General features: G+C 43.7%; 1 protein-coding gene across 1 annotated transcript in view; it reads right to left on the bottom strand.

The window, feature by feature from the left end:
* The window catches only part of PEX14 (peroxisomal biogenesis factor 14), a 132,854-nt gene extending 111,584 nt beyond the window's left edge, over window positions 1-21,270 (bottom strand). The window contains exons 1-2 of the mRNA XM_044282068.1: window positions 21,213-21,270; window positions 15,730-15,774 (exon numbers count right to left, since the gene is read on the bottom strand). Of these exons, the coding sequence (XP_044138003.1) occupies window positions 15,730-15,774; window positions 21,213-21,248 (81 nt within the window). The 5' untranslated portion in view covers window positions 21,249-21,270. The remainder of the gene's footprint in view (window positions 1-15,729; window positions 15,775-21,212) is intronic.
* Between the last annotated feature and the right edge of the window lie 102 nt (window positions 21,271-21,372).

The raw sequence follows: 21,372 nt of genomic DNA, 5'->3' as shown, positions 1-21,372 counted from the left end.
TTCTCGAGATGACACTTTAGGGTTTTTGGAGACCTCTTTTAGCATCTTGCGGTCTGCTCTTGGGGTGAACTTGCTGGGGCGACCAGTCCTGGGCATGTTGGCAGTTGTTTTGAAAGCCCTCCACTTGTAGACTATCTTCCGGACAGTGGAATGGCTGATTTCAAAATCTTTTGAGATCTTTTTAAATCCCTTCCCAGACTCATAGGCTGCTACAATCTTTTTTCTGAAGTCCTCTGACAGCTCTTTTGCTCTCACCATGGTGCTCACTCTCACTTCAACAGTCAGGAGCACACCAAACTAAATGTCTGAGGTTTAAATAGGGCAAGCCTCATTCAACATGCAGAGTAACGATCTACTAATTATGTGCACCTGGTGTGATATACCTGTGTGAGATCTGAGCCAATTTAAGGGGGAATACATGTGAGGGTGTCCTATCTTTTTCCTCAGTTAGAATAGGCATTTTTGTAGAATGACATTTACAGAAGATCTTGAAAAGACTTTTCTTCAGTTTTCTTTGTTTAGTTGGATTACTTTAATCTCTCTGTATTGTTGAAACGGAGATGAAATAACCTTTTATTAAAAATGTTACAAAAAACCACATGCTTTCAAAGGGTGTCCTAATTTTTTCACATGACTGTAGTTCTGCAACCTTATAAGATAATTTATGTTTAAATTATGCACTTTCAATACCTCTGGCGGCTTCCGGTGAATGGAAAACCTTTTTACATACATCTCGTAGCTGAAAACCTGTTTTGATCGAGTGACGCAAGTATTTGGCCCATTAGAGTGCCCTCCCACGTGGTGGTAATATTCGCCAGAAAATAGGTAGTAGAATGCAGATTTCTGTGTGTATTTTTGTGCGAGTTTGTATGCGGATTACATCCCCCATGAAATAAACGGAGACGTTCTGCTTCAGAAAAGCCGTAACACAGTAGTTACGCAGCACAATGTCATTCCGCAGCAGAGCACAGGGCGGGGAATGACACTTTCAACCCCATAGGAAAACATGGAGGAAGTGATTTTCCCGTTTATGCCACCTGTACACGTTGAGGAATACATGCGGTTTTTACACACGGATTCCTTTGTGGAAAAACCGCAGCATAGTACAGTACCAAAATGTATTGTACACTTTGCAGATTGTTTCCGTACTTAAACTGACCTGCAGTGTGGATTTCCAAATCCGCGGCATGTTAATTATGTTTGCGGTTTTAGCTGCGGATTTCACCCTTTTCCAATGAAGGGCGAGATCTACGACAAAAGCGCATCTAATCCGCACCAAAATCCACAATTAGAAATTGCGGATATAGTGCAGAAATGCACATAAATCTGCACGGAAACTTGTGCGAATCTTAGGCCTCATGCACACAACCGTTGTGTTTTTTGTGGTCCGCAAACTGCGGATCCGCACAACACGGATGGCGTCCCAGTGCATTCCGCAATTTGCGGAGCGGCTCGGACAGCCTTTAATAACTGCCTATTCTTGTCTGCAAAGCTCAGACAAGAATAGGACATGTTATTTTTTTTTTTTGCGGACCACGGAACGGAGCAACGGATGCGGACATCAAACACGGAGTGCTGTCTGCATCTTTTGCCACCACATTGAAGTGAATAGGTCCGCATCCGAGCCGCCAAAACTGCGGCTCGGATGCAGACCAAAACAACGGCCGTGTGCATGAGGCCTTATGTGCAGTCACCTGCATTGTGTGCAGGCGCCTTATAGGGTATCCGAGCTCTCTTGAGGACCATTGGTCATAATCGCATTTTCAGCCTCAGGGTGTAAGTTTGTACTGTGTGAACAAGGGCTCATGCACACAAATGTGCCCCAGCCGGGCCCATGCCGCGGACTGCAAATTTCGGTCCGCAATGAATGGGCAGTGAGTGGCCAAGTGCACACAGTCTGTGGACGATCCGCACTGCAAGAAAGTAGTCCGTGCACTACTTTTTTGTGGAGGCAGATAGAAAAGCCATGCCTCTGTTCCACACCAATGGGTCCGCATCCTTGATACGGTGCAAAAACAGCCAACAACGGTCGTGTGCATGAGCCCCTAGGCTGAGTTCACACATCAGTTATTTCCATCAGTTATAGTGAGCCCAAACCAGGTGCGGGTCAAAAACTCAGAACAGAAGGAAATCTTGTCTGAGGAGGCTTCACTACTGGTTTTGGCTCACAATACCAGATGGAAATAACTGACAAAATAACTGAAGTGTGAACTCAGCCTAAGGCTACATGCACACGACCGTATGTGTTTTGCGGTCCGCAAATAGCGGATTTTTGCGGGGCTACAGAACAGACATACTGATGCGGACAGCATACGGTGTGCTGTCTGCATTTTTTGCGGACTCATTGAAATAAATGGGTCCGCATCCTATCCGCAAAAAAACAAACAAAAAAAAAATACACGGAACGGACACGGAAACCAACAACGTTCGTGTGCCTGTAGCCTAACAATGTTTCCATTCACTGATCACTAGCAGAGATAACGGTGAAGAACTGAAAGTAGAGGAGAAGGATTGAGAACGTTGGCAGCCCATGGCCTGCTGTCTTCTGGCCGACCAGACTGCCTGGCACGTCTCTCCTGTGCCCACTATGTGGAGCACCTGCTCTTAGACGGGATTTCGGGAGGAAAATAAGACAGAATCTCGGGTGTAAAGTCATTATTTATAGAGTGAAGTATATGAATTATTTTGCATAAGATAAAGAAGCCTCGAGCTGTGATCAACATTTGGGCAAACATTCCCAGCGCCTCGTGTGACTTTATGTCAAACACAAATATTTGGAATGGAAAAGAAAGACGCAGTATCACTTCCATCAAGGACACAGCGTGACTTACCCAAGGTGTCCCAGAAAAGCCCTCTGCAAAGGCTCCTGCTAAGTTTTAAAGGGCAGCCATCAGCAGATTTGTCCCTATGACACTGGCTGACCTGTCACATGTGAGCTTGGCAGCTGAAGACATCTGTGTTGGTCCCATGTTCATATTGTCTGCATTGCTAAGAAAAGTTATGTTTTAATATATGCAAATGAGGCTTTAGGAGCAATGGGGGTGTTGCCGTTACACCTAGAGGCTCTGCTCTCTCTGCGACTGCTGCGTCCTGTGCACTCTGATTGCCAGAGCCAGGCATCCGAAGTCGATTCGCTCATCCCTAGCTATCACACCTGGACCTGTCAATCAAAGTGCAGAGGGAGAGGTAGTTGCACAGAGAGCAGAGCCTCTGGATGTAACAGCAACACCCCCGCTGCTCCTAGAGGCTCATTTGAATATATTAACATATATGGTGGGCCCATATGAATATGGGACTAAAACAGATGCCTTCAGCAGTTTTCATAGGTACAAATCTGCTGACAGATGCCCTTTAAGGGGGGGGGGGGGGAGTGCGTGTGTCTGTGTGCGCATATATATATATATATATATATATATATATATATAAAATACCTTTTAGGAGAAAATGCATGGCTGGAAAGAAGAGCCCCTGGGGTCCAGTCAGGCAGCGCACATCCGTATCATACCGCTATATGTGATTGATGCTACATAAACACACGCTTGCTGAACTACTTAGCTCGGTGCATTAGGAGCGCGTGCATCACGTGGAAATCTGGACTCTAAAAGCAATATAAGCACAATTCCTTTTTTTTCTTTTTATCTCACCTAAAGTGTCTCGGAGAGGTCCAGAACCCCGCTGATTGAGAAGGCCGTATCGTCTGGGGTCTCTTTACGTGGAACTGAGATAAGGATTTTAAGGAGCGTCCTCATTCTGCCTGTAGTCCACTCTTTCTTGTAGGATGACGGATGACCGTTTTAGGGCCAACGCCTAAGGTCTCCTGCACAGCAAAGTTATTTATTTCCGTTTACGTTCCGTTTTTTGCGTTCCGTATTTCAATGGATCCTCCGTGTGCCTTCCGTTTCCATATTTCCGTTCAAACATAGAACATGTCCTATTATTGCCCGCAAAGCACGTTCCGTGGCTCCATCCAAGTCAATGGGTCCGCACAAAATGGAATGCATCCGTATGTCTTCTGTATCCGTTTAGTCATTGTATGCTTCCATTTCCGTTTGCGATCTGCAAAAAAACAGATCACAAACGGAAACACGGAACAGCAAAACGGAACGGAAACAGAAAGACTACTGAAACAAAAAAAAAAATAAAATACGTAAAAACTGATCCGTTTAAAACGGACCACAAAACCTTACGGTCGTGTGCAGGAGGCCTAAGGCTGGGTTCACACCTGAGCGTTTTACAGCGCGTTCCTACGCGCTGTAAAACGCTCAACAAGGAGAAACCAATGATTCCCTATGGGAATGGTTCACACTTGGGCGTTTTACAGCGCGTACGATCGCGCTGTAAAACGCCCGACGCTCCAAAAAGTACATGAGCGACTTTTGGGGCGTTTGTGGCCATAGGACACTGTAGTGAATCACACAAACGCGCGTCAAACGCGCGTTTACTATTACAAAAACGCGCATAAAAATGCGCGTCAAAAACGCGCGTAAAACGCGCGTTTGCGCAACGCTCAAGTGTGAACCCAGCCTAAGGCTGCACTACTGAGAGTTTATGATGACAACACAGTCAGGTCAGATTTCTGTCAGGCGCAATGTTCTTGCTATTGCAATCTCTCAGTAGTGCAGCCTCGGGCTTTGAGTCTGTTCTATATACATGCACAGTGTCTACGTTTTGAGCTCCCTGTATTTAAAGATACGGTATAGTTTCTACACTGCAGCAATTAGGTCTCATGCAAACAGCCGTATATGTTTTGCGGTCCGCAATTGCAAATCCATAAAGCACGGCTACCGACTATGTGCGTCCTGCACTTTCCCATCCCGCCAAAACGGACAAGAATAGGACATGTTCTATTTTTTATTTTTTTTGCGCGATGGACATCGGGCCGCGCAGATGAGAACAAACATGGGCTGTCCGCATTTTTTGCGGTCCATGTGCATTCCACAAGAAAGTGGATCAGACGCACGGCAAAAATACGTTTGTGTGCATGAGGCCTTACAGCAGCAAGTAGGTGCCTGCCCCACCCCTCATGTTGTTAAATTCTGTTCGGCTTTGGGGCATTTCAGAACCAAGTTCCTCCAAAGGGATGGAAAGGAACTTAAAAATGGCACTTCTGGGATGCCCAAAGTGTTCCCTTACATGATGTAGGCATTGTCTATCTATCTAGTGCTCTGATGACATGGTCATCCCCCATAACTCCCAACATTCTCTGACATCCGCACACTAGGAGCTGTAGTTTCCAGATCACTTTAAACTGGGCATATGACTTGTGCCCACAGCAGAACTTCAGATATTTTGCCTGTGGTGCACCCAGTTAGCTCAGCTGTACGCTGTGATGACAAGTGCCAGGCAACCCCCCCGCCCCCTCCGTCAGGGTGGCGTATACAGCAGAGAGGGGTGGAGTGGGATTTCTTGAGGTAATGTAAACACAAACTGGCGCTGGCACAAGAAGAAAAGGGAGAGATGCTGGAGGTTGTGGAAACGCCTTGCCCAAACATACAGGATTTGAGAGATCCCAGAATTAAACACCTATTAACCCCTTGTGCACATCCTGCATACAGAGGGGTACGGCTTACCCAATGTCCTACGGATCTTACATAGGATTAGCGTGTAGAAATATGCTGATAAATAATGGCGACTGTGCACACACAAGTCCGGGTTGCTCCTGCAGCGTGCATGTGCCCACATCAATGTGTTGGGGGTGAGCCCCTATATGCCCCATGGGGGTCGCCACAGCAACACAACCATAATAATCCCCTATGAGCATTATAAGGGTTTTTCATCATCAGGACCGTCCAACATAATGATGTCACACCCATAAAAAACCTGTCTGCTGAAATGAACAAGCTGCAGGGTAACTCTGCCAACATTGTCTGCTTGTTCAGTGTCTGCAAAACAAGGATCCGCAAACTACAAATACCGGCCATGTGCATCCTGCACTTTCTGCGGTCCACAAAATGGACACCTTTTGCATCCCTATAGAAATAAATAGGTCTGCGTCCGAACCACATTAAATGCAAATCAGGCGCGGATCAAAAATGTGTTGTTGACATTAGCAGAGGTAAACTATCACATTCTGACCCATGTTCACCGGCCACGGCAGGTCAGGAGTGGAGAGCGTTTGAGACTCTTTTTGGGGACTTTCCCCATGATAAATAAGGCCAAACACCAAGGCACTCCACAGGAACACCCACAAAACTGCTGGATTTTTAAAATGGACTTTAGGGGGTAAAAAATAAATAAAAAAAAAATAAAATAAAAAACGGTTTCAGAAATATTTGTCTTAAAAGTAAAACAGAAAATTTACTCCAAAATAAAGATAAAACCAGTTTGATAAGGATACTTTCACACTTGCAGCAGAGTGATCCGGCAAGCAGTTCCGTCTCCAACTGATGGCATTTGTAAGACTGATCAGCACCCTAATCAGTCTGAAAAATGCATTAAAATGCCGGATCCGTCTTTCTGGTGTCATCCGGCAAAACGGATCCAGCATTTATTTTTTTCACCTTTTTTTCGGTCTGAGCATGCGCAGTCTGGTATTTTGAATGCCGGATCTGGCACTAATACATTCCTATGGAAAAAAAATGTTGGATTCAGGCATGTCTTCAGTTTTTTGGGCCGGAGATAAAACCGTAGCATTCTGCAGTTTTATCTTTTGCCTGATCAGTCAAAAAGACTGAACTGAAGACATCCTGATGCATCCTGAACGGATTGCTCTCCATTCAGCATGCATGGGGATAAAACTGATCAGTTCTTTTACGGCATTGAGCCCCTTTGACGGAACTCCGTGCCGGAAAAGAAAAACGCAGGTGTAAGAGTACTCTTAATCATGGACCCCGAAAAAAAAACTAAAAACTGTCAAATAGTTAAGGTTAAGTTTAAGGCCCCTTTCACACGGGCAAGTATTGCGCGCGGATGCGATGCATGAGGTGAACGCATTGCACCCGCATTGAATCATGACCCATTCATTTCTATGGGGCTGTGCACTCGAGAGGTGATTTTCACGCATCACTTGTGCGTTGCGTGAAAAATCGCAGCATGTTCTATATTCTGCGTTTTTCACGCAACGCAGGCCCCATAGAAATAAATGGGGTTGCATGAAAATTGCAAGCATCCGCAAGCAAGTGCGGATGCGGGGCGATTTTCACGCATGGTTGCTAGGTGACGATCGGGATGGAGACCCGATCATTATTATTTTCCCTTATTAGGCTAGTTTCACACTAGCGTTCGGCTGTCCGCTCGTGAGCTCCGTTTGAAGGGGCTCACGAGCGGACCCGAACGCTTCCGTCCAGCCCTGATGCAGTCTGAATGGATGCGGATCCGCTCAGACTGCATCAGTCTGGCGGCGTTCAGCCTCCGCTCCGCTCAGCAGGCGGACACCTGAACACTGCTTGCAGCGTTCGGGTGTCCGCCTGGCCGTGCGGATCCGTCCAGACTTACAATGTAAGTCAATGGGGACGGATCCTTTTGAAGATGCCACAATATGGCTCAATCTTCAAGCGGATCCGTCCCCCATTGACTTTCAATGTAAAAGTCTGGACGGATCCGCTCAGGCTAATTTCACACTTAGCTTTTTTTTGCAAATATAATGCAGATGGATCCGTTCTGAACGGAGCCTCCATCTGCATTATTATGATCGGATCCGTTCAGAACGGATCCGATTGAACGCTAGTGTGAAAGTAGCCTAACATGGTTATAAGGGAAAATAATAGCATTCTGAATACAGAATGCATATTAAAATAGCGCTGGAGGGGTTAAAAAAAATAAAAAATAATTTAACTCACCTTAATCCACTTGATCGCGCAGCCGGCATCTCCTTCTGTCTTCATCTTATCCTTGTGCAGGAACGTGACCTGTGGTGACGTCACTCCGGTCATCACATGTTCCATCACCATGGTAAAAGATCATGTGATGAATCATGTGATGACCGGAGTGATGTCACCACAGGTCCTGTTCCTACACAGCTAAGATGAAGACAGAAGGAGTAAAATAGCATTCTGAATACAGAATGAGAAAAATCACGCATGTTTGGTACCCGAACTTCTTTACAGAAGTTCGGGCTTGGAATCGGTGTTCTGTAGATTGTATTATTTTCCCTTATAACATGGTTATAAGCGAAAATAATAGCATTCTGAATACAGAATGCTAAGTAAAATAGCGCTGGAGGGGTTAAAAAAAAATTAAAACATTTTTTTAACTCGCCTTAATCCACTTGATTGCACAGCCCGGCTTGGGCTGCACAATCAAGTGGATTAAGGCGAGTTAAAAATTTTTAACCCCTCCAGCGCTATTTTACTTAGCATTCTGTATTCAGAATGCTATTATTTTCGCTTATAACCATGTTATAAGGGAAAATAATACAATCTACAGAACACCGATCCCAAGCCCGAACTTCTGTAAAGAAGTTCGGGTACCAAACATGCGTGATTTTTCTCATGCGAATGCAAAACGCATTACAATGTTTGGCACTCGCGTGGAAAAATCATGCGTGTTCCCGCAACGCACCCGCACATTTTCCCGCAACGCCCGTGTGAAACCAGCCTAAGAAAAACAATAAAAAAAATGTTTCCATAAAAAGTTTATATTTTGTAAACGTGGTAAACACGTATACACATATATGCTACAGATGCTACAACACCATGTTTGCCGCAACTCATTTAACGCTTCGATGACACAGGATGAGAATACTCATCCTAAACAGCGTGTCCTTGTCGTATTAGGACGAGCATTCTCATCCTGCAGTTAACCAGCCCCATCTGACATGCACTGTCAATCAGCTGCAGGGGCCTGGCTGTTACTGACAGCCGGGCCCCTGCTGTATCCGTTGGCATTGGTGAAAACACTGATGCTGGCGGATTAACCCCCTATGTGCCGTTATCAACGCTGACTGCGGGTTACAAAGGCGGGGTTTCCAATGGTTGCCATAGAAGCCCCAAGCCTTGAAAAAGCCTTGGGACATGGCAGCTATGGAGGCCTATGAGGCTCCGCCCCCAGGCAGGGTCTCATAGGCGACCTGTCAGTGTAATACACTGACAGTCAATGCAGTACAGTACAGTGTATATTGTACTGCACTGAAAGAGATCAGAACCTTAAATATTGAAGTCCCATACTGTGACACAAATAAATAAAGTAAATAAAAAAAGCAACCCAAAAAATAATATATATATGTTTTTTAACCCCGTCTACCCCGGGCTAGTTTTCGCTCTTCTGCCCAGGACATTATTTGCAAATCTGACATGTTATGTGGTAATAGCTTTGGAACACTTACTTATCCAAGCCATTCTGAGACGGTTTTCTCGTGACACATTGTACTTCATGATAGTCATAACAATAGAAACTCAAAAAAGTGACCACATTTTGGAAACTACGGGATAAGGCGCCAATTTTATTGGTACTATTTTGGGGTACATATGATTTTTAATTGCTCTATATTATATTTTTTGTGAGGCAAGGTAACCCAAAAATGTATGTTTTGGCACCGTTTAAATTTTTTTTATTTTTAACAACATTCATCTGACAGGTTAGATCACGTGCTATTTTTATAGAGCAGGTTGTTACGGACGCAATGATATCAAATATGTCTACTTTCTATGTTGTTTGTTTTAGTTTTACATAATAAAGCATTTTTGTAAACAAAAATTCGTTTTTTTTACCTCCATTTTCTAAAGGCCCTATTTTTTTATTTTTCTGCCGATCGTCTTGTGCAGGGGCTCATTTTTTGCAGGAAGAATGTTTTTATGGTACCATTTTTGGGAAATATGATTTTTTGATCATTCATTATTACACTTTATGGGGCAAAGTGACCAAAAAAATGGTTGTTTTGGCGCTGTTTTTTTTTATTTATTTTTACAGCGTTTACCTGAGGGATTTGGTCATGTGACTTTTTTATAGAGCAATACCTAATATGTCTACTTTTTCTTAGGGGATTAAAGTTCGTTTTTGCAAGATTTTGGTGCATGTGGCCGGAGGAAGAAAAGAATCTTTAGGAACATACTGCTGGCAACTTTAAGGTAATGCTGGCGGTTTGGGAGAAGTTTTTTAGGTGACAGGTTCCCTTTAAGTTTTACACAATAATAGCATTTTTGAAACTGAAATAAAGATAGTTTAGTGTATCCATAGTCAGAGCCATAGCTTTTTTATTTTTTAACCAATTGTCTTAGGTAGGGTCTCATTTTTTGCGGGATGAGGTGACTATTTTTGGGGGTGTATGCCTTTTTGATCGCTTGGTGTTGCAATTGTTGTGATGTAAGGTGACAAAAATGGAATTATTTTTTACACTTTATATTTTTTTTACGGTGTTCAACCTGAGGGGGTTAGGTCATTTGATATTTTTATAGAGCTGGTTTTTACGGACGTGGCAATACCTAATATATGTCCTTTTTATATATATTTCACTTAAGCACAATAATAGCAGTTTTGAAACAAAAAAAATGATGTTTAGTGTCTCCATAGTTTTTTAATTTTTTGGGCGATTGTCTTAGATAGGGGCTCATTTTTGTGGGATGAGGTGACTGTTTTATTGATACCATTTTGTGGGACATACGCCTTTTTGATCACTTTGTGTAGCACATTTTGTGATGTAAGGTGACAAAAATTTATTTATTTTTTACACCGCTTTTATTTTATTTTTTATGGTGTTTATCGGACAGGGTGGATCAGGTGATATATTTATAGAGCCGGTCATTACGGATGCGGCGATACCTAATATGTGAAGGGGTTTTTTTCAGTTTTTTATTATAAAATAAGGGGAAAGGGGTGTTTTTTTTTTTTTTACTTTATTAATTTTATTTAAAAAACTTTTTTAAACTTTTTTTTCCTATACTTTATTTCTGATGTTCACTTCTGGGGGGGGGGGGGGTCTGATCCCCTCTGCAATGCATTACAATACATCTGTATTGTAATGCATTGCCTGTTAGTGTATGACATTGAGTCATACACTAACAGGTTGCCTAGGAGAAACCAGCCTGAGGCTGGATCTCCTTGGCACCCGTAGAAGGCAGGTCCCGATGCCGTGCAAGGCATTGGGCAGCCTTCTGACACAATGCGCTCCCTCACCCGAAACAAACCCCTTCTATGTTGAGGTCAGCGCGGACCGCAACATAGAAGGGGTTAATCCGCCGGCATCGGCTTTTACAGCTATGCCAGCGGATACAGCAGGGGCCCGGCTACCAGGCCCCTGCAGTGAAAGCGTTCTTTCCTATTTTCCTGTAACAGGCTCTATAAAAATATTGCATGATCTGCCCTGTCAGGTGAATGCCATAAAAAATAAATAAAATTTGTTCCAAAATACAGTAGTTATTTTTTGGTCACACTGCCTTACAAAAAGTAATAATGAGCAATAAAAAAAAATATGTACCCCAAAAAGGTACCAATGAAAACGCCAACTAATCCCACAAAAAAGAGACGATCAGCAGTAAAATAAAAAATATTGCTCTGAAAATTTCAAAAATGCTTTTATTGTGCAATATTGCAAAAATGTTCACTACACCCCATGGTAAATTCTGTAAGGTGTGTGGTTTCTAACAGAGGGTCACTTATTGAGTTTTTTTTATTTCACCTTAGAGCCTCTGAAGTTGTTGGATAGTGCTGTATAAGTCACCAAACAAGATCACAAATACACATGGTGCTCTTTCTCTTCTGAGTCCTGCGGTGTGCCCATACAGCATTTTAGAATCATACAGTATATGGGATGTTGCCATATTCAGGAAAAAATAGGTAACAAATTATGGGGTCCTTTTTCTCCTGTAACCCCTTAATCACCATAATTAGGGTTGAGCGAAGTCACTTTATTTGAATGCTGTACGGAGACCAGTGAATGCAGCTCTGGAGTATAACACAGGCTGTAACTCAAGGTGAGTACAGGATAAGTAATGTAATGTATGCACACATTGACTCCACCAGCAGAATAGTGAATGCAGCTCTGGAGTAAAATACAGGATACGTAATATATGTACACTGACTCTACCAGCAGAATACTGAGTGAAGCTCTGAAGTATAATATTGGAACTAACTCCGGATTAGTACAGGATAAGTAATTTAATGTATGTACACAGTGACTCCACCAGCAGAATAGTGAGTGCAGCTCTGGAGTATAATACAGGACCTAACTCAGGATTTGTAATCCTGTGATTCAATTTTCTATACATGTTTATTCTATACACAAACTTTGGTTGGAAACACAAGCCAATTAACATGATTTTGAGTCATGGCTGCTTACATAGTACTGGTAAATGGCCAAGGACATCAGCCATGGACAGCCATGTTTCCAGCTCGTTTTGCAGACAGCTCAGCAGCAGATTATTTATACTAAATACACTTTCCAATTTCCGTCCATTAAAAATCAGGTAGACCCTTCCCTGCCCAAAAGTGCATATTTATCATCAGCTGGCGGATTACATGTCTGCCATCTATGCATAACTGCGAATTATAACAGATATAAGAACAAAAGTAACATTACATAAAAGATGCCAAAATCTGAACGATCATACAAGCCTATGTAACAAACACTTCTGCCATACCACCTGCTACTTTACAGTAGGGCTGGGTAACTAACCAAATTCATTTGGATGAAGTTAATTTTGTGAATCTGGTATTATCAGCTGGGCCTTCAGGGGTGGAACAATCAGGCAGACGGGAGGTGGCAGCAGGACAGGTAGCAAAGTGTGGAGGGGCATGACAGCACTGGTGAGACAGGTGCTAAAGTAACTGTATGTTTTGGATAGGCTTGTATAAAGCCTTCATGTAGTACAGTTTGGTTGCATTAAGACGACCGTATTTCTGGGTCCACGTCCGTTCCCCAATTTTGTGGAACGGGTGGGGATCCATTCATTTCAAAGGGGACAACAAAACATGCGGACAGCACACCATGTGGCGTCTGCATCCATATTTCCGTTCCATGGCCTTGCAAAACATATAGAGCATGCCCTTGAACAAAAATAGCCATTTTTATATAGGGCGTTCCTCAAGATGCGGAACGCACATGGCTGGTATCTATGTTTTGCGGGTCCACAATTTGTGGACCGCAAAACACTTAGTCATCTAAATGTAGCCTTACGCTGAAGGTGCAGCACATATTTTGCAGCCAGGCTCCAGCTATAATGGCCACAATCTGAGATAACCCAGCTGTGTAACCCCTAGATACAGCGGTCAATAGTGACATTGGCATCCAGGCAATTCGACAAAGTGATCGCAGGAAGCCATTGTGTTGCCAGTTAAGTTGGAGGCCTAACAAAGGTCCCTAGGCCTTGCCAAGATCTTTTGCCTACCTAATAGGCAACCTGATAGTCTAAGGCCTCATGCACACAACCGTTATGTGTTTTGTGGTCCGCAAATTGCGGATCCGCAGAACACTGGTGGCGTCCGCGTGCATTCTGCAATTTGCGGAACGGCACGGACAGCCATTAATATAACTGCCTATTATTGTCCGCAAAACGGACAAGAATAGGACAGGTTATATATTTTTTGCTGTGCTGTCCGCATCTTTTGTGGACACATTGAAGTGAATGGGTCCGCATCCAAGCCGCAAAAACTGTGTCTCGGATGCGGACCAGAACAACGGTCATGTGCATGAGGCCTTACTTTGTAGAACTTTAAAAAAATTAAAAAAAATCTTCTCTAGCTAGGATATTGCATGCAGCTGTGTGGTACCCCTGGGGAAGCCACGGAGTGTGCCAGGATGCGTGGGGTTCTCCAGACCTTTGCTTGTATTACCCACCTTAGTAATATCTTCATTACAGTTTTATTTCACAACTGATTCCTTTGTTGCTTTCTTACTTTATTTTGATTCTTAGCATAGTTATGCTTCTGGGTAGAGGTCATGAACAGTGTTGAGCGAACTTGCGATTTGCAAGTTCGGGGTTTGGGTTATCGGAGAATCCCGTTATGGACTCTGCTACCTCGGACCATAACAGAATTCTATGACGGCATGCACCACGGAAGCCTATAAGAGGCATTTCGTATTAGAGGGGCAAAGGTTTAAAAGTAATATCAGGAAGTATTACTTTACTGAGAGAGTAGTGGATGCATGGAATAGCCTTCCTGCAGAAGTGGTAGCTGCAAATACAGTGAAGGAGTTTAAGCATGCATGGGATAGGCATAAGGCCATCCTTCATATAAGATAGGGCGAGGGGCTATCCATAGTATTCAGTATATTGGGCAGACTAGAGGGGCCAAATGGTTCTTATCTGCCGACACATTCTATGTTTCTATACTCCATCATAATATTCTGGCCATAGACTTCTATTAAGACGAAATGCCTCTTATAGGCTTCCGTGTTGCATGCCGTCATAGAATTCCGTTATGGTCCGTGGTAGCGGAATCCATTACAGAATGCTTAGATAACCCGAATGCCGAACTTGCAAATCGCAAGTTCGCTCAACACTAGTCATCAATATCATTAACCTGGGAACCTCCTTGAATATTTGTGGATTTTTTTTACTTTTACAACTGTTTTTACTTAGAGATCGCTTGTGTAATATACTCTAACACTTCTGTAGTGCAGTGTACAATACTATTCAGTCCTGCCTCTGGCAGTGCGCAGTACTAACATGGCAGGCCTGGGGAGCTTCATTAGGCTCCTGACAGCCACGATGACTGCACTGTAAGGGTGCCATCAAACGTGGTGGAAAATTCCACCAGAAAATCCACAACGTCAGGACTTGGGTTGTGTTCCACCGCTAAATTTACATTCCGCAGCATAAATAACATTGTGTGTGGATTTTCTGTATACAGAATCTCTCCAATCAATTAAATGGCAAACTGATTCTGCAGTGGAAAATGATGCTGTTAAATCTGGAACAAAATCCGTGCAGATTTTAATGGCGGATTTTCCCTCATCGTCTTCTGCTGCAAAATCAGTTTGCCATTGAGTTGGATGCACAGATTCTCATTAAAAAATCTGCACAATAATTCACACCACAAAATGTGAAACTTTGCAAAATTCTGCACCTACCGATTTTCTGGCACGTGTGAAGGCACCTAAACCTGGCTATTGCACAGTGGTGGGCCAATCAGGAGACTGAGGCACCTCCCTTTGTCTAACCGCTTGATGCCTTGATGATAACAGTCAGCACCCGCCATACATGGAGTGGGGTCAACCCCCGTGCCTGTTCCCTGTGATGTAAATGTGCATCACGCGTCAGGAAGGGGGTCGTGTGCATGTAGCCTTAGGCCTCCTGCACACAAACGTGTGCACTCCGCGGCCGTATTGCGGACCGCATTTGACGATCCGCAATACACGGGCACCGCTCCGTATGCATTCCGCATCATGGATGCAGACCCATTCACAGAATGGAACATTAAGGAAGCACTACGTCCCGAACTTCCGTTCCACAAAAAAATATAACATGTCCTATCATTTTGCGGAACGGCCGGATCGCTGACCCATTAAAGTGAATGGGTCCTCTATTCACTGCGGCTGCCCCACGGACGGTGTTCGTGCATTGCGGACAGCATTCTGCGGGCCGCAGCACAGCCAAGGGGCAGACACGTTCGTGTGCAGGAGGCCTTACTCTGTGACAATAATGCAAGAGACAACCAAAAGGAATGATGGCTTCTCATTTTATACATTTCCAAAGGAACGCAACTCTTTATATCGGTTCAATCTATGTATAAACTGTAAGATTCTCATAACTAAACATGGAGACCATGAGCACATAAAACTAAGAACCAACATATGTTTCAAATACTTCAAGGCCCTAAAGTTTAGAAAAGAGGAGTGCTTCTCCTGCCACTTACCAGCTGCTCCCTTGGGACTCTTCTCTCATTACCTAAGGATCCACTCTGAAAAAAAGAAAGGACATATCTTGAGTGCAAGACAATCTCAGCCTTGATAGTCCAGGATACAGATATTGATGACCTATCCACAGGATAGATCATCAATATCAGGTCGGGTGGGCTTCCGGATGCATGCGTGCACGACGCAAAAGATAGGACATGTCCTATCTTTGGCTACAACAAGTGGATCACGGACACATTGAAGTCAATGGGTCCGCACCGCCATGTGGAGTGCTCACGGCCAGTGTCCATGTTTTGCAGATTTCGCAAATTGTGGATCCGCAAAACACGGAAGCCGCCCATGTGCCTTCCGCAATTTGCGGAACGGAACAGGCAGCCCATTGTAGAAATGCCTATTCTTGTCCGCAAAACGGACAAGAATAGGACATGTTATATGTTTGCGGGGCTAAGTAAGGGAGCAACGGATGCGGACACCACACGGGCACAGGAATTTTGCTCTTCAAACAGCTGATCTGGAGGGATGGAGTCGGACCCCCCACCAATCAGCTATTGATAACCTGTCCTAAGGTTATCAATATTAGAGGGATTGTCCAGGTTCAGAGCTGAACTCTGACTTAAGCTCCTCTTCTCACATTTAGCCTGTATTAGTGGAGCATCGAAGCATTTCTTGCTCCGATGCTCTCCCCTTGCCCTGACGTCACCGGCGCTAATGGGCGGTCTTATAGCAATGCCCAAGGCTGTTTTAAAGGCTAGGACAGCACTATAAGTACGCCCATTAGTGCCAGTGAGATCCCCGGGAACACTGCTAGGTGGAAGCCTCTGCCTAGCATACTGAAATAAAAAGCCGGCAGTAAACAAACAGCTCTTACCCAGGACAAGGGGAAGAATCGGAGTAAGAAATGCTCCGTTGCTCCACTGATACAGGCTAAGGGTTCATGGACACAACCGTATGTATTTTGCGGTCCGCTGGCCCCTAATAGAACAGTACTATCCTTTTCCGTAATACAGACAATAATAATAGGACATGTATTTTTTTGAAAAAACGGAAATAAGGAAATACAGAAACAGAATGCACATGGAATAAGTTGTGGGTTTTTTTGCGGACCCGTTGAAATGAATGGTTCCGCATAAGTCCACAAATAAAAAAATGAACGAACATGGAAAGAAAATACTTTTGTGTGCATGAGCCCTAAATGTGTGAAGGGGAGCCGAGTTCAGCTCTAAATCTGGAAAACCCCTTTAAACTCTTGGAAAACCCCTTTAATATTGATGACATATTCTCAGAACAGGTGATCAGTATCTATCTGACTGCTGGTATACAATCACATTCAAATGAATAGGTTTGAGCTGCAATACCAAGGATGGCCACTATATCATGTCCAGCGCTGTGCTCGGTATGGTATGAAGAATTTGCAGTGCTCGTCCAAGCACCTAAGGATAGGTCATCAATATGAGAAAGCTGGACATCCCCTTTAAGTAGCTGATTGCTGGAGGATGCTGGGAGTCAGACCCCACCCATCTGATATTGTTGACAATCATGAAAATAGGTCATAAATATTAAAATCAGGGAAAACCCTTTAAATATATAGAAAGTGACCCTTTTTATTATAAAATAAGCTCATAAAACCAGAATAACCCTTTTAACCCATTCATTCCTGATACAGCACAACTGACATGGTAAATGAGTGTCAGAGGACAAAGGTCAGAAATCTCGTAATCTGAAGGTAGAAGCCTGTATGATGCAAGAGGACAAAACTCGTAAATGAAGATAGGAAGGGACATGGGTGGGGACATAAGGATCGGAAGAAAAGGTCACACAGGACCCTATAGACAGAGCAACCAAGAGGAGGAGGGGGCGAGAGGGCTGCATTTTATCTGATTTACTTATTTTTATGAAGACCTCTGCTGGTTTCCTCCGACCAGAGAGCAGTGTATTGTGGGAGGTCAGGTGACAAACGCCCAAATGTCCGCTCACAGTTCAGCTCCATTCAATAGAACTAAACCACAAGCAGTTCCTTCACATTCAGATTGAAAACCTGCAGCAGAAACCAAAGGGGATTCTGACACCGAATATGTGGAGGATTGTGTGAACTAGCCCCTAGTTCTCCAGCAGGGGTGTAGCAGAAGCAGTCGTACCGAGGCCCTGGGGTATGAGCTGACCCCAAAGACTCCAACAACCAGCAGAATACTGAATGCAACTCCAGAGAGGAGATCTAACAAACCTCTGCTGTCCAATCAAGTGATTAAACCAGGAGCCATGTACATGAGGAGGGGGACTTATACAAAGGGTCATATAACTCAGTAGGTGTATCAGGGTACATTATATAGGGGGTATTAAAACTGAGGAGGGGAATCAGCAGGGGCGTAGCTAAAGGGCCCTGGTGCGAGTTCAGCTTGGGCCCCCCTTCCCTCAGTGCTTCTGAAGAGGGGTATCAGGGGTACATTATACAAGGGTAATATAACTAAGGAGGGGTATCAGGGTACATTATAGAGGGGTAATATAACTGAGGAGGGATATCAGGGGTACATTATACAGGGGTAATATAACTGAGGAGGGATATATTATATGGGGGTACTATAACTGATGAGGGGTATCAGGGTACATTATACAGGGGGTAATATAACTTAGGAGAAACATGAGTACATTATACAGGGGGTAATATAACTGAGGAGGGGTATCAGGGGTACATTATACAGGAGTAATATAACTGAGGAGGGGTATCAGGGGTACATTATACAGGGGTAATATAACTGAGGAGGGGTATCAGGGGTACATTATACAGGGGTAATATAACTGAGGAGGGGTATCAGGGGTACATTATACAGGGGTAATATAACTGAGGAGGGGTATCAGGGTACATTATACAGGGGTAATATAACTGAGGAGGGATATATTATATGGGGGTACTATAACTGATGAGGGGTATCAGGGTACATTATACAGGGGGTAATATAACTTAGAAGTAACATGAGTACATTATACAGAGGGTAATATAACTGAGGGGTATCAGGGGTACATTATACAGGGGTAATATAACCAAGTAGTATCATGAGTACATTATACAGGGGTTAATATAACTGAGGAGTATCAGGGGTACGTTATACAGGGGTAATATAACTGAGGAGGGGTATCAGGGTACATTATGAAGGGTGTAATATAACTGAGGAGGGGTATCAGGGGTACATTATACAGGGGTAATATAACTGAGGAGTATCAGGGTACATTATACAGGGGGTAATATAACTTAGGAGTAACATGAGTACATTATACAGAGGGTAATATAACTGAGGGGTATCAGGGGTACATTATACAGGGGTAATATAACCAAGTAGTATCATGAGTACATTATACAGGGGTTAATATAACTGAGGAGTATCAGGGGTACGTTATACAGGGGTAATATAACTGAGGAGGGGTATCAGGGTACATTATGAAGGGTGTACTGAGGAGGGGTATCAGGGTACATTATGAAGGGTGTAATATAACTGAGGAGGGGTATCAGGGGTACATTATACAGGGGTAATATAACTGAGGAGTATCAGGGTACATTATACAGGGGTAATATAACTGAGGAATATCATGAGTACATTATACAGGGGGTAATATAACTGAGGAGTATCAGGAGTACATTATACAGGGGTTATATAACTGAGGCAGGGTATCACGGGTACATTATACAGGAGGTAATCTAACCAAGGGGTATCAGGGGACAATATATAGGGGTAATATAACTGAGGAGTACCATGAGTACATTATACAGGGTGTAATATAACTGACGCAGGGTATCAAGGGTACATTATACATGGGTAATATAACTAAGGAGGGGTATCAGGGGTACATTATACAGGGGGTAATAAAACTGAGGGGTTTCAGGGGACATTATACAGGGGTAATATAACTGAGTAGTATCATGAGTACATTATACAGGGGTAATATTACTGAGGGGTATGAGGAGTACATTATACAGGGGTAATATTACTGAGGGGTATGAGGAGTACATTATACAGGGGTAATATTACTGAGGGGTATGAGGAGTACATTATACAGGGGTAATATTACTGAGGGGTATGAGGAGTACATTATACAGGGGTAATATTACTGAGGGGTATGAGGAGTACATTATACAAGGGTAATATTACTGAGGAGGGGTATCAGGTGAATTATACAGGGGTTAATATAACTGAGGAGTATCAGGGTACATTATACAGGGGGTAATAAAACTGAGGGGTTTCAGGGGACATTATACAGGGGTAATATAAATGAGGAGGGGTATTAGGTGACATTATACTGGGGTTAATATAACTGAGGGGTATCAGGGTACATTATACAAGGGGTAATATAACTGAGGAGGATCAGGGGTACATATAGAGGGGAATATAACTGAGGGGTATCAGAGTACATTATACAGGGGGTAATAACTGAGGAGGGGTATCACGGGTACACTATATAGGAGGTAATATAACTGAGGGGTATCAGGGGATATAATATAGGGGTAATATAACAGAGTAGTATCATGAGTATATTATACAGGGTGTAATATAACTGATGCAGGGTATCAGGGGTACATCATACATGGGTAATATAACTAAGGAGGGGTATCAGGGGTACATTATACAGGGGTAATATAACTGAGGGGTATCAGGGGACATTATACAGGGGTAATATAACTGAGTAGTATCATGAGTACATTATACAGGGGTAATATAACTGAGGGGTATGAGGAGTACATTATACAGGGGTAATATTACTAAGGGGTATGAGGAGTACAATATACAAGGGTAATATTACTGAGGGGTATGAGGAGTACATTATACAGGGGTAATATTACTGAGTGGTATCATGAGTATATTATATAGGGTGTAATATAACTGACGCGGGGTATCAGGGGTACATCATACATGGGAAATATAACTAAGGAGGGATATTAGGGAACATTTTACAGGGGATAATACAACTGAGGCGGGGTATCAGTGGACATTATACAGGGGGTAATATAACTGAGGAGGGGTACCAGTGGACATTATACAGGGGGTAATATAACTGAGGAGGGGTACCAGTGGACATTATACAGGGGGTAATATAACTGAGAGGGGGTATCAGGGTACATTATACAGGGGGTAATATAACTGAGGAGGGGTACCAGTGGACATTATACAGGGGGTAATATAACTGAGGAGGGGTACCAGTGGACATTATACAGGGGGTAATATAACTGAGAGGGGGTATCAGGGTACATTATACAGGGGGTAATATAAATGAGGAGGGCTATCAGTGGACATTATACAAGGTTACAAGGGTCTTAGAGCACAGCACACTGTGTTAAAGGGCACATGAAGCATGTTGGGGTAACAGGTGCAGCCATGACCCCTATGTGAGGGGGTAACACTGAAGCTGCGGTGATATTGGCCCCGGTTCGGTTTTAGCCCCTTCCCCTTGATTTCTCCGCTCCCCCCGAACCTCCAGGGACAGACCCCGCTCTCACCTGGACAGGCGGCTCAACCTGATCCGAGGAGGCCATTTTTTCAGACCTGATCAACCGACCGCCGAGCGCACATCACGTTACAGACCTCAGGCAGGCTGGAGCAATTGATTTTCGAGTTATCTAAGCCAGGCTAGGGAGTCGCGCTTCTACCTGATGTGTG

This window comes from Bufo gargarizans, chromosome 2 (genome assembly GCF_014858855.1).
Source record: "Bufo gargarizans isolate SCDJY-AF-19 chromosome 2, ASM1485885v1, whole genome shotgun sequence".
Classification (NCBI taxonomy): Eukaryota; Metazoa; Chordata; class Amphibia; order Anura; family Bufonidae; genus Bufo; species Bufo gargarizans.
This window is presented reverse-complemented; position numbering and strand designations above follow the sequence as displayed.